At 38.9% G+C, this 18,283-nt stretch overlaps 1 protein-coding gene and 1 long non-coding RNA gene across 2 annotated transcripts in view; both read left to right on the top strand.

The window, feature by feature from the left end:
- The window catches only part of LOC121873901 (glutamate receptor ionotropic, delta-2-like), a 55,506-nt gene extending 53,980 nt beyond the window's left edge, over positions 1-1,526 (top strand). The window contains exon 16 of the mRNA XM_042377779.1: positions 1,488-1,526. Coding sequence (XP_042233713.1) covers positions 1,488-1,526 — 39 coding nt within the window. The remainder of the gene's footprint in view (positions 1-1,487) is intronic.
- A 5,695-nt stretch (positions 1,527-7,221) lies between these two features.
- Positions 7,222-14,064, top strand: LOC121873987. Its single transcript, XR_006090324.1, has 3 exons — positions 7,222-7,329; positions 7,475-7,604; positions 13,608-14,064. It is a non-coding gene; the product is annotated as an uncharacterized LOC121873987 (long non-coding RNA).
- Positions 14,065-18,283: the final 4,219 nt, after the last annotated feature.

Genomic DNA, 18,283 nt, shown 5'->3' with positions numbered 1-18,283 from the left:
CTACTACCCCGGGATCCCGCTACTGTCAATACCTCGCAAAATTATCGCCCGAGTCCACCTAAACAGATTTTCACCTGAGACAGAAAACTTCCTCCCAGAATCTCTTTGTGACTTTAAACCTTCACGAGGTACCACTAACATGATCTTTGCTGCCCGCAAGATACAGGAAAAGTGCAGAGAACAGCGTCGTGACCTGTACATGGCCTCATCGACCTAACCAAGGACTTCGACTCAGTCAACAGGGAAGCCCTCTGGTGGACCCTCAGTCGTTTTGGCTGCCCACCAAAATTCATCGCCATTGTGAGGCAACTCCTAGACAGCATGAACGGCAGTGTCCTGAACAATGGCACCCATTCTAAGTTCTTCCCCATCTAAACGGGAGTAAAAGAAGGATGTGTACTGGCGCCAACTCTCTTTTCCATGTTATTGGCTGCCTTCCTTACTCGTGCTAGTGCCAATTTAGCCGGCGGGGTGGACATACAGTACTAGATGAAGGATCTTTTCAAAATATCCGACCCCAAGCAGGAACAAAGGTGTCGGCAGCTTCCATTAATGAAATTCACTATGCAGACGACCCCACCCTTGTTGCTCACACTGAACGTGACCTACAGGAGATTCTGAACACCTATGCAGATGCGTATACACAGTTAGGCCTTGAGGTGAATGTGCGTAAGACTCAGATTCTCTCCAAGCCTGTCCCTGGTTTAGACACACCTCCACCATCCATCCAGCTTAACAGTACTACCCTCTCTAATGTTACCCAGTTTCAGTATCTCGGCTCCCACCTGTCCACCAGTGCGGACATCGATGAAGAGATTCAACATCGAATCAGATGTGCATCTCAAGCCTTTGGCAGACTCCATACCCATGTCTTCGACTGTAGGGATCTGAAATTATCTGCAAAGTTGCATGTATATCGAGCAGTGGTCGTCCCCACCCTGTTATATGGCAATGAGATATGGGTTACATACAGGAGACACCTCAAGGCACTTGAAAACTTTCACCAACGTAGGAGTATCGAGGCTACCATTATCCATGAACAACTACGCTGGACTTGCTATGTTACCCGCATGGACGACAGTAGGCTGCCAAAGCAGCTACTTTACAGTCATCTTACGAATAGTAAACGCAACGCTGGCGGGCAACTGAAAAGGTATAAGGATAGTCTTAAGACGAACCTGAAAAAGTGCCAAATCGACCCTCTCACCTGGGAGCCGAATACTCTACATCGTAACGCTTGAAGGATCACCAGACGAGAAGGTATCAATACTTTTGAATTAGCCCGACTGCAAACCGAGGCACACAAGCACCAACGTCGGAAAGACGCTGCCGCCGCCCCAGCCGCACTAGATGGAGCCGTCCACACGTGCAACATCTGTGAACGGCTTTGCCGGTCCCGTATCTGCCTCTTTAGTCACCTTAAAACCCACCAACCTAGCTGACATCCTTAGTAACTCATATCATTGTATCAAAGCATTGTATCATAGCTGGATGAGCCATGGTGTTCTACGAAGACGTCAAGTTGATCCGGTTGCGCCCGGTTGAAGAAACCTGCCCAAAACTACTCAACTTCCTCGTCATTAAATAGTTTTTTTTAACTCTGAAGGGATCGAGGGAATCATCAAGGTGGAGCGCCTTAAAATGAACGGTGACCTAAAAATCACCTTCGCCAAACATGGCCAATTCCTTCAACTGCCACAATTCACCGACATCAACGGGCATACAAGTGGAAAGGATTGTCCACCAGGGGGACGACTTGAAGCTGGGAGTGATCTCCCACCCTGAAATAGCATTTATGGACTCAGAAGAAATCAACGAACTTCTCAAGGGACAACTCTGCTGTCTAAAAAAGCTGTCAGAAGCAACTGTTCTTGTAGGACACCATGCAACGTTACCCAAAGAGGCTCAACTGGCCTGGGAAACCGTGCCAGTGAAGCTCTTCTGCAGACCCAAACACTGCAATAAATGCCAGCGTTATGGACACACCACCAGCAAGTGCAAGGCTCAGGAGGATGTGTGCTCCAAGTGTGGAAACACTGGGCATCGCTACACCTCCTGCCCCAACCAAGAGAAGAAATGCGTAGCTTGTGGCTGCCCACACTCCTCTGCTGACAAGCTATGTCCCACGTGGCGGTAGCAGTGCAAGATAGCTAGGATCCGCCAAGACAAGAAACTTACATACAAGGAGGCCCTCCTTGCTGTTCACTCCCAAGAAAAGAAAAAACAAGAAACAAATAAACAAGAAAAGAAGAAGAAAAAAGAAAAAAGAAAGAATAAACAAGACATAAAGAACCATGAAGCCAACAAACCACAAGTTGACCCAGAATCTCAGCTCATCAGGATCACCTACTCAAACTTCCTCAACTTTTACGAACATCATGGACACGAGGAAGAACAGGACCAAGACACTAGAGAGTGGATAACCCAAGAAAAGAAAAGGAAGAAGAGGAAGAGAAGATCTTTGTCTTCAACATAACTAGCCCACAACACAAGACCCATAGCAGCCCGCCCATCAGTAACGAGAAACACCAAGAAAGAAGAATCAATCTACTCGTCAACATTACCAGATAGATAACTTGCCGCCACTAATCTCCTATTGCCGAGTCAGGGCGTGAAATTGCCTCCACCAATCACGGCTCTCGGCCCCACTACCCCGCAAGCTGTGTTTAAGCCACGGCATCTATCCTCTCCTTCTACAACTCCCTTCCCTCACCACCTTTATCCTTCCACTGAACCTCCTTCGCCCCAGTCACTAGCCATTGATTGATTGATGCTGGATGATCGTCATACACGATTCCGAGCGACATCAAAGTATTAGTAATATTAGTGTGTGTGTGTGTGTGTGTGTGTCAGTTACACTAAATAGGGATAATTACAATTAGGGTTAACTGTTATGCATTTATCATTTTGGAAACTTCTCACTGGCCATAAACGGTCATGTAGATAAAAAAAAATAGATAACTTGTATTGTATCAATGAAAAGTTTCATACAAAACCTAATATAACAAGACGAATCTTGCAAGAAGAATATTTATATATAGGAAGAATATTTAGTAAGAGAGTAAAAGAGAGAAGATTTTGGTAGCGTGGCCGTGATAGATATTTACACTTATCGTATCTTATATGTCAATGCACATCTATTACGTCTTAAGGGCGACTTCTCAAACACTGCTTCGTTACAACTCTTTATTAATTACGAACATGACATGGACACATTAATAACACCTTCTATTGAAGTTACTAGGACATTATATTTACGTTACTAGGACATCATATTACGTTACTAGACACTCTGATTCTCGGACACGAACATGAAATGAATACACTTCCCACGTAAGTAACTCATCCCATGGAAAGCTCTGACAAAAACTCACGTGACCTAGGGGAAGGCCTAGCAGGGAGACTGCTTAGCTGGAACACTGGTGTCGGGAGGGCGACTGCTTAGCTGGGATACTGCTTAGAGGAGAAGTCGGGGAGGGAAGTCCTGCATGACTCTCCTCCCGTGAGCGGGACTCGGCTGTGCTGGACCTCCTCCTCCGATCCCTGTGTGTCTCTCTCTCTCACTCTGTGAATCTCGTGAGGGAGGACTAGGACGTCCTATATATTGGGAGGCGAGCCGTCAGGTTGAGCTGATCGGGGGGGCGGCGAAGGATCTCCTTACATTTGCCCTCGCTAATGTAGGGTCAGGTCTGGACTTTTTCAGAGACTATAAGTTGTATCTTCTGGAGAAGTCATCAGGTGGGGCCGTTGTGTATATTGGGAGAGAGCCGGCCGGTGCCCCCTTACATGTGTGACATGGGAGGGGAGCCTGGCTGATTTATAACCCTTGGTCAGCCGTGAGAGTTACCCTACACTTGACCTCCCTAATGTCGGGTTAAATCTGGACTGTCTCTGAGATGCAAGCTGTGGTCTGACAACCCATCACTACACCTCCCGCTAAGACCAAAGCTTTCATGCTCAGAGAACTGATGACACATTTAAAGTAGACAGTAACATCATGTGCAGTATCTAATATAGTCCCTGAGGTGATAATGCATCCTTACATTTTACAAATTATAACCCTAGAGATGTATGTTTATCTACTGGCATAGTTTGATCTGACAAAGCTTACTATACCTCCCGCCAAGATTAAAGCTTCTATGACAGGAGAACAAAATAAAATACATACACAGTAAGTGAACATAGAGTGATCTAAAGATCCTTCATATCTAGCATAGTGTCCGAGGCAAACTTGCAAATCACATTCTACAAACAAAAACAGGTGTTACATTGCCTAACCAGGCCGTGTCAAAATAATAATCCATCTCAGTCAGTAAATGGCTACAACATTGTGTTTCGTAGTGCAAAACATTGATCAAATGAACTCATAGAAAAAGTGACTAATCTTTAAAAAAACATTCTTTGTAGTACATGTTAACAAAAATCAGAGAATGAAATACTTCAAAATACATAAAAAAATGCTCCTACTTCACATGTTAGGGTGTTATATCTTTTTAATGTACATCAACAACATCAACAACATCAGTACATTTGTTGGGTCCAGCATGGCTCAAGTCTTCCATCCAGCTGGTATCTGAAAATAAGGAATGCCGGCAGCACAACAGCGGTAGTCGATTGGTCCTTCTGATGTATGCACAGGACGTCTTCTGTCTTCACATAGCACGTTTTTCTTTCTTCAATACCGCACTTTGTAGGTTGTGTCACCACATCTGACTTCATCTCACTTCCTCCTGGTTTCTATAATATTCCAGATGATTTTTCTGCTCATCTGCGTTTCTTTATACATCTTCATTTTCATATTCCAGACGATTTTTCTGTTCATCTGCGTTTCTTTATACATCTTCGTTTTCCGTCATATTCCAGATGAATTTTTCTGCTCCATCTGTATTTCTTTATACATCTTCGTTTTCCGTCATATTCCAGATGAATTTTTCTGCTCCATCTGTATTTCTTCTCTGCAACATCATCATTTTCAACATATTCCAGACGATTTTCTGTTCATCTGCCGTCGGCCCCCTCCGGCCGGGATGAAAGCCGGTCCACTGCTTGGGCTGTCGTCTCCTTAGATGACTGTAAGGCAGGTTCCGCGGACCAGGGCTCGCCCTCCGTACGTGAGTGTCGGCGAGACCAAAGACCGTCCTGTCTTACACCTTCCACAGTGGTGAATCCCTCCCTGGCTGGGCTCACCAGGGTTCGTTGTGTGGCACTGCATTCCACACTCCTTAACTTCCTACAGTAGAAAAATATAAAATCTTCTTAATCCTAGACCAGGTAGGACTTGAAAGAAGTGGGGTGGTGCGTGGCGGGTGTGGTGCTGCATTCATCACACTGCATTCCTCACGTTGCTTCTTCTCTTCTTATATGTGCTGTGGTCGGATTCCGGCTAGCCATGGGGCGGTACTGTGTGTGACATTTGACAGAAACAATCCGAAAGGGATGATGGATTAGTTGGAAGTGTATCCGTAAAGAAAAACAAATATTTACTTTATACGTTACGTCAATGTTTGGCAACTATAGTTTCCGTCACGACAATATTCTCATTAGGCTGGGTCGGGGAGTTAAGCTCTGCTCACTACATTGAATATTATTTATCACTACGCATCAAAGAGTACATTACAAATCATACTAGCATAAAAACACACTGAGTGAAGCTCTGTAATTATCGCAATGTTAAGTAACACTAACCACCGATTTCGAAGCATAACTCACTTGACAAAACATATGGGGATTGGTGGTCACACTGGAGGGTGCGAGGCGGGTGGAGGCGAGGCGAGGCGAGGCGGGGCGGGGCGCGGCTGGCCAGGCCGGCGCGGGGCGGGGTGGGGCGAGGCGTGGCGGGTGAGGTGGGGGGGAGCCGGGGCGTGGTTGATCGGGCCAGGCCGGGGCTTTGCGGGGCGCGGAACGGCGGGGCGGGGCGGGGCACCTATAACAAGACAAATCTTGCAAGAAGAATATTTATATATAGGAAGAATATTTAGTAAGAGAGTAAAAGAGAGAAGATTTTGGTAGCGTGGCCGTGATAGATATTTACACTTATCGTACACTTATCGTATCTTATATGTCAATGCACATCTATTACGTCTTAAGGGCGACTTCTCAAACACTGCTTCGTTACAACTCTTTATTAATTACGAACATGACATGGACACATTAATAACACCTTCTATCGAAGTTACTAGGACATTATGTTTACGTTACTAGGACATCATATTACGTTACTAGACACTCTGATTTTCGGACACGAACATGAAATGAATACACTTCCCACGTAAGTAACTCATCCCATGGAAAGCTCTGACAAAAACTCACGTGACCTGGGGAAGGCCTAGCAGGGAGACTGCTTAGCTGGAACACTGGTGTCGGGAGGGCGACTGCTTAGCTGGGACACCGGAGGGAAGTCGGGGAGGGAAGTCCTGCATGACTCTCCTCCCGTGAGCGGGACTCGGCTGTGGTGGACCTCCTCCTCCGATCCCTGTGTGTCTCTCTGTCTGACTCTCCCTGAGGGAGGACTAGGACGTCCTATATATTGGGAGGCGAGCCGCCAGGTTGAGCTGGTCGGGGGGGCGGCGGCGAAGGGTCTCCTTATATTTGCCCTCGCTAATGTAGGGTCAGGTCTGGACCTTTTCAGAGACTATAAGTTGTATCTTCTGGAGAAGTCATCAGGTGGGGCCGTGTGTATATTGGGAGAGAGCCGGCCGGTGCCCCCTTTCATGTGTGACATGGGAGGGGAGCCTGGCTGATTTATAACCTTTGGTCAGCCGTGAGAGTTACCCTACACTTGACCCCCCTAATGTCGGGTCAAGTCTGGACTGTTTCTGAGATGTAAGCTGTGGTCTGACAACCCATCACTACACTAACCTAACCTAATCTAACCTAACCTAATCTAACCTAACATATAGTAGCTATAATTATGCTCAAGTATGATGGTAATCCACGCATCACACGAAACAGAACAGATTTGACCATATACGAATTAATTTCCAAGGACTTTGAACAACAAAAACGAAAAGTTATCCCAATTCGCCAAAATTCTCACATGTTTTTTAAGGTTTAAGTTCCAGTTTTAACCCATATATATATATATATATATATATATATATATATATATATATATATATATATATATATATATATATATATATATATATATATATATATATATATATATATATATATATATATACAGTATATATAATTATATATATAATTTTCAATTATTGACTTAACAGGGAGATGTGACTTTTACTCGTCTAGAGAGAGGTTTTTGCCAATTTTGTTATCCACTATAGGGCAGAAGAACAACCCTCTTGTCCCAGCTATAAGTAAGAGGTAAGTTTGTTGCTGTTTATTAGTGATCTTAATTATAACATTATTATTGGTGAGGGAGAGAGAAAGAGGTGAAATAAGGAGAAACACACACATACACTGTGTGTTTTTATATACTTTTGTTAACTCTAACATATTTTGTCACCAGGGTCATCTCAATGACTGAAGCAGGACTGTACAACCAGTGGTTTAAATATATGGTTCCCAACATATCTTCCTGTGTTTCTCCTCCCAGCAAGATCACCGTCAGCACCTCGCTCTCCCTCGCTAACCTCTGGGTAAAGTGTCAATACTTCCTTCACTGTACCATAACAGAAAACATCTTCACTGCAGTAATAGTGAAAATACGGCAGTGAGTGAAGGTAGTTTGTGTGAGCGTTTATATATATATGTGTGTGTGTGTGTGTGTGTGTGTGTGTGTGCGTGTGTGTGTGTGTGTGTGTGTGCGTGTGTGTGTGTGTGTGTGTGTGTGTGTGTGTTTCTTTTGGTAAAGTTTAAATTAGTCAGAAAGGTAGAGTCAACAGTATTATTTTTTAAGGTAACCGCAGACAACCACTTTGTATGCCACTTCTAATAGCTCTATCGTCTTGGATAATGCCCATTAGTTTTTGTAGTTATATTTTTTTCTGTAATTTCCAGTGAAAAAAGAATGCCCTTCGTAAATGATATTTTATCCTGTAACGAAGCCTTATTTTTGTGTTAACCTTTGAGTAATACCTCTCTCTTCTCATCATTAGATTTGACATACATAAAATACATTTGCATGGATAGTGGAAACTACTGTATTTGAGAATGTAAACAATTTCCTCATATGTTAAAACGAAATTTCAACACTAAAATACTCATAACTAAAATGTATGTATTAAAACTTAGTAATATTACTAGTAGTGGGCATAAACTCAAAGGCTAATGCTAAGGGCACTAAACTCTCTAAATTTATAATATCAAAAAGGAAGGATTTTTCCTTTAATTATTAATTAACTTATATCCTTAGGAAACTAAAGGTTGAACAAGTAGTTCAAGAGGACACGTATTCAAAATTATTCATATTGAATCTTGGCCACGTATGAACTACCCTAGGTACACAGGTACGGCTGCCTAGACTCTAGATTACTCACCTCTCTCTGCAATAGGTGTATTTCATTATAATTGATCGAAATTTATAATATCGGTTTTAGTGTCTATAACCACAAATGCTTACGCAGTTAAAGATATGTTTAGATTCGTGAAGGATATACTGTATATGCAGCAAAAATCAATTTCAATTTCAATATTTTATTCCTTGATAGAGGAAGCGGGATCCTAGTGCTGTCACTAGGTACAATAACACCAGAAGCATCTGGCAAGTGTCACAAGTTTATATAAAATACTAGAGGAATCGCCGCCCTCCGGCCGGCTCTTTCGCTAGGCCACGATAGGGCGCCACCCTCCAGGAGGCTCCACATTGTCTCACTGTAGTGCATTAAGGTGTCTGCTTTGATACTGACTTTGTACTCGTCAAAAGGCATGTTTTCCAGAGAATTTTTAAATGAATATACATACGTGTTGCGCTCATGCAGCATTTCTTGGAGAGACAGGACAATGTCATGTCTGACACCTTGAATGTTGCCACACCTGATAGTAGTCTGCTTTTCATGATCTCCCATGAAGTAGATTTCGAGGAACTTTGCCTGCTCATCTTCCAGTGGTAAGAGGGATCCTGCTTTGTGATAGACTTGACCCTGGACTTTGAATGTGGGCATGTATCCGTGCTCACGAACTACTCTGGTAGCTCCAAAGGATGTCATCTGGAAGCATGAATTATACTTCCGTATATTTTCCAAGAAGTGTTTTGACTCTGGTGTTGTTCCCAGGACGAGAGTCTTCAATGGTTGTGGTGGTTTTTCAAAATTTGGCAGGCGTACTTTCCCATGAGAGCAGCACAGTCCAGCACATTCTCCTTTGTACTTCTGTGCACAGCAGTGTTCACATTTCTTTTCCATGTTGCCAATGACAACAGAGGGATACTTTTCTTTTTCTATATATAACATCACCCATCATCACTACATATAACACCATCCATCATCACTACATATAACACCACCCACCATCACTACATATAACAACGTCCATCATCACTGCATATAACATCATCCATCATCACTACATATAACATCATCCATCATCACCTATTTAAATTTGACAGAGTAGGAAGGAGAGGTGGCGGTGTAGCAGTGTATATCAGGGTGTCATTAAAAAGCTGCAATAAATCAAACATTAAAACAAATAGCGACAATGAAAGTATTTGGGTAGAGATTGGTGAGGGCAGTGAATCCGTAGTCATTGGTGTTATATATAGACCACCTAATTTGAGTAGGAACGATGGTAAATTACTATGGGAGGAAATAAAGAAGGCATCTGATAGAAACAATGTATGTATTCTAGGCGATTTCAACTTTTCAGGCATAGATTGGAAAAATCAACTTAGCGATAATGAATCTGAAGATTTTCTAGAAGTAGTACAAGATAGTTTTTATATCAATTCATAAACTCGCCCACTAGAGGAAATAATATCCTCGATTTAGTTCTCAGTAATAATGAAAATCTAGTAAAAGATGTTGGGATTGGAGACGAACTAGGAAACAGTGATCATAAAGCCATATATTTTAACATAATATGGGTTGGCAGGAAGAAGGAAAATTCGGCCTTGATCCTGGATTTTAGGAAGGCTAATTACGATAGCTTAAGGAGAGACCTAAGGGATGACCCTATGGTCAAAAGATTAATCCCCCCCACACCTCCGGAAACTGTCAACTTAGGACGGGATAACCCCGAATTTAATTTAGCAGCTACTTATGAACAATTTATTGCGACAATCAATAATGCCCAAAATAAACACATCCCTAAAAGAAAATTCAGATCGATATGGAACCAACCAAAATGGATGAATAATAGACTCTTAGATCTTCTAGGGAAAAAGAAAGGAGTATATAGAAAAGTTAAGAAAGGCGAAAATCACTTACTTGGTTACTATCAGAACCTAACAAGACAGGTAAAAACAGAAATTTGGAAAGCAAAGAGAAATTATGAAATCAAGGTAGCAAACGAATCGAAAAATAACCCCAAAGCTTTTTATCAACTGTATAAATCAAAGGTTAGAGATACAATAGGTCCCCTTAAAACTATTACAGGAGAAATGACTGATGATGAGTTAGAAATGTGTAGTACGTTAAATAGTGTCATTTTCATCTTTATTCACAATGGAAACCCAGCACAGCTTCCAGAAGTTCATAAGGTATATAACCCACAGTATAGAAAATATGTTGATGAATATCAATATTACTAGGCAACGATGTGCTTAAAGTAATTAACAAACTGAAGCCTCATAAATCGCCTGGTCCAGACGAGGTATATGCTAGAATATTAAAAGAATGTAGAGGTGAGTTGAGTAATCCATTAGCAGTTTTATTTAATAAGTCATTAGAATCGGGCCTCGTGCCAGAAGCTTGGAAACTTGCAAATGTAGTTCCGATTTTCAAAAAAGGTGATAAATCAATTGCATCAAATTACCGTCCCATTAGTCTCACGTCAATCATAGGCAAGTTGCTAGAGTCAATTATTGCTACAAAAATCAGAAGCCACCTTGAAACATTCAACTTAATTCATTCTTCTCAGCACGGGTTCACCCAGGGACGTTCTTGTCTCACAAATTTGCTTAGCTTTTTCTCAGAAGTATATGAAGCGGTAGATAATGATAAGTCATATGATATAATTTATTTAGATTTCAGTAAAGCATTCGATAGAGTCCCTCATGAGAGATTGATAAGGAAGGTAGAAGCACATGGAATAGGTGGATCAGTATTAAAATGGATTAGGTCATGGTTAACTGGTAGGAAACAAAGAGTCAGCATAAATGGATTAAGTCAGACTGGGGTGCGGTCAAAAGCGGAGTTCCCCAGGGATCTGTATTAGGCCCTCTGCTGTTTGTTATATTCATTAATGATCTTGATTTAGGCATAACTAGTAGGATTAGTAACGCAGACGATACCAAAATGGGGAGAGTGATAAATTCAGACAGTGACTTTGAACACCTTCAAAGAGATCTAGATACCTTACATGAGTGGTCAGTAGACTGGCAAATGAATTTTAATACTGATAAATGCAAGGTACTACAGATAGGGAAGACGAATACAAACGTTAAGTATAAACTAGGTAACACGGAAATAGAAAACTCAGTTTGTGAAAAAGATCTAGGTGTATTTGTGAGCAACGACTTGAAACCTAGAAAACAATGTAATGCTTGTTACGTTCATAACAAGGCAAACAAGTTCTTGGGTTCATATCTGGAATGCTGCTTGAGTAACAGAACTGCTGACGTTATCTTGAGAGCTTTCTAGCATTAGTGAGGCTACACATGGATTATGCGGTTCAGTTCTGGTCGTCGCCTATTATGGAATGGACATAGATTCTTTGGAGAGAGTACAAAGAAAGATAGCAAAAATGATCCATAATTTTGAAACCTTCCATATGAAGAAAGGGCTAGAAAAGCTTGAGCTTCACATTCATTAGAGGCGTAGAGTTGGGAGATATGATGAGGTGTGGCACAGAAGTGGGTAAAGTGGGATTAACAAGGGTAAAATGGAAGATGTTCTGGAGAAAGCTCAGTAATAACGAAATAGCTAGAACAAATGGCTTTAAATTAAGATAAATTCCGATTCAGAAGGATATAGGCAAGCACTGGTTTGGTAATAGAGTTGTGGATATGTAGAATAGGCTGCAAAGTGCTATAGTAGGATCAGGGAGACGCTAAAGGAGCTTCAAGACCTTGAGAAGTTGGATAGGCACATGGAAGTTATAACATCCATCATCACTACATATAACACCATCCATCATCACTACATATAACACCACCCACCATCACTACATATAACAACATCCATCATCACTACATATAACATCATCCATCATCACTACATATAACACCATTCATCATCACTACAGATCGGTAAAGTAGTTTCCGAGATTCTCGTGTGGACACACATACACACAAACATACAAACAAACACACACACACACAGACATACTTCTTTGTTTTATATGTATAGATTATAAAGGAGCTTACGAAAGCCTATGGGAGGAAGGATATTCCTTCAACACATCATCAATATTATTTACATAATATCTGGCCAGTATGGGGAGCATCATCGTGTCTCCGTCAGGGGGTCGTGGAGTGGTGGTCCAGCAGGCGTCACGGAAGCGTTGTGTGTGGGGACATCTTAGGAGGTAGTGGATAAGGGTGCTGCTGTCGGGTCTTCTGCATAAAGCAAAGAATCATCTATTATTGTATGTTATGGTCCCATCTGACATTAAATCAATATAAATATCCCCCTTTGTGAATATATATATATATATATATATATATATATATATATATATATATATATATATATATATATATATATATATATATATATATATATATATATATATATATGCAAGTAAATCACTGAGTTGCGTGTGATCCAGGTATATGCTGATAACCACAAGGAAAGAAAGAAAACACAAGTTCCCAAAGTGCTTTCGTGTAATTCACATCTTCAGGGGTGAGTACAGACTAGAGAAGTACTGCCAACATATATATATATGTATATATATAATCAACACCTCACCTCGCCAGGATTAGAACCTGAGTGCTTTATTGGGCTAATGAATTATATATGGATCCTCGTGATACGAAGCCAGATTTGGTAAAACGTTGCTCTGATCACCTAAGCGGCACGGGTAGTCCCCATTAGAGGTTCACGGTGCCATCTCGTTGAACACGCCTTGTGTGAAATATAACAGAGTCTAGGACTGCTTTTGTGTCCTGGTGGCCCAGAGGTAGCGTTCCCCGGTCACAATTATAAGATCGTGGGTTCGAATCCTGGCGGGGTGAGGTGTTGATTATATGTAGAAGTTTGTGTGCTTCATTGGGCTAATGAAATATATATATATATATATATATATATATATAAATATATATATATATATATATATATATATATATATATATATATATATAAATATGGATGAATTTGGTCTGTATCTTGAAAATTAATTTCATCACATCTTTAACTGCTCAGGATTGTGTATTTTTGTTCAACGATAAAACAGAGAGTCTCGTTAATGGTGTAGTAATGGGAAATTTGCTTGAACCTAAGCTTTTCATTGACAGTTTATTATCACGAAACAAATGGGTTCGGTGATTGTCCTCCTCATTTTAATCCCGTTATATAAACACTATCTTCTGTTTCTACATCCAGGGTATGTTTGTGGTGTTAGTGGGTGGCCACGCGCTGGCTCTTCTGGTTCTCTGTACTGAGCTCATCACCAGTCACATTCTTCAGGCCCGAGCCACTCAGCCTGATTCTTGTCTCCCGTGTTAAGAAGGTGACGACTCCAGACCTCTACTCCAAACGATATCGGACTGTCTTTACACATCCTCAAGACTGTATGTCCCTACGAGGACCCAACTTGATCATATAATCAATATTCACATCATCCCTGTCACTCCAACCTTAAAATTTTCCTATCAACATCTCTATCATTATCTCTTCATCACCTAATTATACAGCCAAAGCTTTTTCTTGTTTACACCATTTACCTCGTTACTCTAGCCATCACATCCGTAGTGCTGATTCGTTTGTTTTTCTGTGTCACTATACCCAGTATTGCAAACTTCTCATTATGTTCTAATCATATTCATATTTTCCGCTGCAATATTCGGATATATATATATATATATATATATATATATATATATATATATATATATATATATATATATATATATATATATATATATATATATATATATATATATATATTCATTGAAAATAAAGAGTGATTCCTGCTATTTAATTTTGATATCCCAATAAAGTAAGGACACGACTTTTGTAGGATGAGATAAAACTATTAAATTATATGTATGTCTGTATATCTATACGTACAAACAAAGGCATAATGAACGATTGGGTGATGTATGGCGTGACGGAAAGGTGAGGTGGTACACACACACACACACACACACTGAAGACAGAAAATAATACCCTGGTTTTAGGATAATGAATTAATATTTTCTAATAAGAACACTGTGAATAAGCAATTTTATACTTAGTTATTCCTTTTGCATACGTTGATATGTTAATTTACAGTTGTTCTATAGTCATATTACAATCGTTGGACTCTTGATTCCTTAAAACCTTTTCATTTATTGTCACTTAAATTTTTTGCCTGACAATGTTGATTTATAGGCGATGAAAAATTTACAAGTGCATCTTTTATATAAGCTTAACAAAGAGAGGTGGAAATTAATGGAAAAAGCCATATGACTATTGAAAATTATTGTACGTCTTATGACATAATATTGGGTCAAGTTGTGGGATTAGTGAACATCACAACAGCCTGGACAGGTCAGCGTTATACTGAGTCTACCAAACTCCCTCTTTTTTTTCAAAATAAATTTAATCAATTTTACATCCTTTACTGATATTTATATTACTTTTAGGATCAACTAACTCGTAATTATTTTATCCATTTATCTCGTGCATGTGAAGAAGACTGAAATATACAAAGAAATAATTAATGTTATTCAATTTCATTTATCTAAAATTTCCTAATAAAGAAGAATATATATATATATATATATATATATATATATATATATATATATATATATATATATATATATATATATATATATATATATATATATATATATATATATATATATATAGTGTATATTTATATATATGCTCGTACTTACATAGAACTTTTATCGGCGAGAATTTGGAACGATTAGCTTATCGGAGTCCCACCAAATTCTCTTATGAATCATTTTGATAATACACGAAAAGAAATGAAAAAATAACAGGAATTCCTTACGGATTTCAGTATGTTCAACCAATCATGTAAATTGTTATCTGATTCGTCATCCAATCGTGGGCCTAGTATGGATCACGTCGACCAATGAGATTTACCCATGTAAAATGCAAGTCTGTAAAACCATTGTGTCACACCATTTGTTGTCATTCCTCTCCTGTCCTTCGCTCTGTAAACAAGGTTTTCCGAGTCATCGAAGCTATTCACCACTTGTAATGTAAGACTCTATTTTTATCAGTTAAAAACAAGTGCTTGTCTACAAAGTGAACCTCTTGTGATAATATAACATGAAAAAAACCCAGATTGTTTTCGCATATTCTCGATTCAGTTGAAATATAAAATATTTCTAAGTGGACTATTTTCATAGTGGCATAGTTATGCTTTGTTGCATTTGAGTTTTATTAATATATTTTAACACTTGAATACGATGACTTATCTCTCTGTCATCGTATCAAGAGGTATGAGATTTTACACTTAAGGGGCAAAGTCATTATAGTCAAGAGACTGAATAGTAGTATTTATGAGGTTAATATAGTTTTTATTATTCATTTGGATAGTTCATTATACTCTGGGGTTTTCATCGTACTCAATGGAGTAATATATACTTAAACAATTTAAATATTATACTCATTGTGCTCGCAGGTTTAGCATCTCATGTAAGGAGTTATGGAATCACTCTTAAAGAGTTAAGATGCTGTACTTCAGGTGATAAGGTGTTGTTTGAAAGGATAACAAGTCTTATACACTTGGATAATTCATTGTACTCAGTGAGTGGGATTTCATCTGAGGTGTTAAACCGTATATCCAGCCATAATATATGTGCTGATTTTGTTTTTCAATATTATAAATTATTTTAATTAATGGTTATCTCTCTTCTAGGTAGACGTGACATTTAAGGTTACATAATGCCAGCCACACTATTGGCTTCTCTAGGATAATACAGTAATTCTTTTCGCCGCTTAATATTTCCGGTCTCGTTGTGTTTACCTAAATAGGTATCACTGAAACATTACTCGGGGAATCTTCGACTGAACTATATTCACTGATTTGTGTGATCTTAATCTTCTGAATACAATGTTACCGCACCAAAAAAATTTAACCGCTTAAATCGGGTTAATTAACCCTTTGAAAAAATATATTTAAGCCTTTGAGCATGGTGTCTTAATCTTTTGATTAAAAATAATTATTCTCTTCGGTAAAACAACATTGTACTTAGGGGTAAAATTGTCCTACTCAAGGGTTGAAGATAACCCACTTGATAATGCTTTATAGTCACGACTTGTCATTTTACTCAGGGAGTTAATTCATAACACTTATGGGGTGAAGGTTTCGCATATAGAGGGTTAATAATACATACTCACTGCTCTAATGTAGTTTGGTGAGAAAAATAAACTTGCCTATCTACTGGCAGTCTTCTAACAACATATGGTACAACGTTCATGTACAAGATCGAAATAAAAGTAGGTAATCATGTCTCCTTATTGTCTTGACAGCGAACAACCAAACATAAGAAAAAATCCCAAACCTTCAGAATAGTGAATAATGCAACGTATTTCGTTTTTGTTATATACCTTATTTACCTAATGGCCACCCATTCTAAAAAAATCGCTTCTTCCTTCAGCCGAGTGGTTCTTTCGCCAAGCGCACTTTAACGTGTCACTATGAGGCGTTTACACTTGATACTACTCTTTATAAATGGTCATTATTTCCCGTTGCTTTATATGTATGGTGTCATTTGTCTTGATATACACAATAATAAGTGATAAAAAAAGAAAGAAGTGATGAATGTGTTCTCCGAAAACGTGAATTTGTTTGTGACTTCGACGGTAAATATTCTTTATTTCAAATGTGTTCTTTTTCCCACTCATATCTTGAAAGTTAATGAGTTATATATTTACAGACATTAAAGAGAGCCCAAACTGAATATCCTTAACGGCTTTATATGAATCTATTTGCGATATATCAAAATTAATAGAACAATATACGAGCCAAAAACTCTAAGGCACTGCAGAGGGAAGGGGAAGGGCGTCTTACACTATTGCCGTCAGCTAAAAATAAAAAAAAGATATGGGGATAATAGCAGAAATATTAATGGGCAGTGTTGAGGGTAGGAGGGCCAGAGGAAGGGAAAGGCTGGGGTGGATGAATGAAATTAAAAACTAAGTCCCCACAGAGATACAAAACCTTGGAGGTTGATTAATACAGCCCGAGAACGTTTAGAGTGGAGGACTGTGGTGGCCAAACACTCAGATATATGTGGACGCTACTGTGATTGATTGAAGCCCAGTTCTGTGATTGATTTCACAGTTAGGGTTAGCAGAGCGTTCCATAGGAATATCGCATTATTATTATTATTATTATTATTATTATTTTTATTAGTATTGTTTTTATTATTATTGTTTTTATTATTATTATTATTATTATTATTATTATTATTATTATTATTATTATTATTATTATTATTATTATTATTATTATTATTATTATTATTATTATTATTATTATTATTATTATTATTATTATTACGTAACATCCATATTTAGCGTAACGTAGCGTAAGGGTAATCGCCCATTAAACAAAAATACCCTCTCATTTATGTAAAATTGCATACGGATAACGTATATTTTATATTACTACAACTTAATGGACGTCGTTAACTTCATACGATAGCCAAATTGTACATAAAGTGTGGTTAGGTTAGGTTAAATTTGGTGTGAAGGTATTCATTAATATATTATATATATATATATATATATATATATATATATATATATATATATATATATATATATATATATATATATATATTTTTTTTTTTTTATAAAATCACACAGGGAGAAGGGAAACAATGGAGAACCTTAGCTCTGAGAGAGAGCTGATGTACACAGGGTGACCTTACAAAACATGAGGTCAGGTAAAAAAAACATGACATCCACTAATCCACACACCAACAACACGGCAAACATAACATAAGAAGAACATAAGAATGGAGGAAACTGCAGAGGGCCTATTGGCCCATACTGGGCAGTCCCGTTTACACCCAACCCCTATTGCTCAT

The sequence above is a fragment of the Homarus americanus genome, unplaced genomic scaffold (genome assembly GCF_018991925.1).
Source record: "Homarus americanus isolate GMGI-L3 unplaced genomic scaffold, GMGI_Hamer_2.0 scaffold25827, whole genome shotgun sequence".
In the NCBI taxonomy this organism is placed as follows: Eukaryota; Metazoa; Arthropoda; class Malacostraca; order Decapoda; family Nephropidae; genus Homarus; species Homarus americanus.
This window is presented reverse-complemented; position numbering and strand designations above follow the sequence as displayed.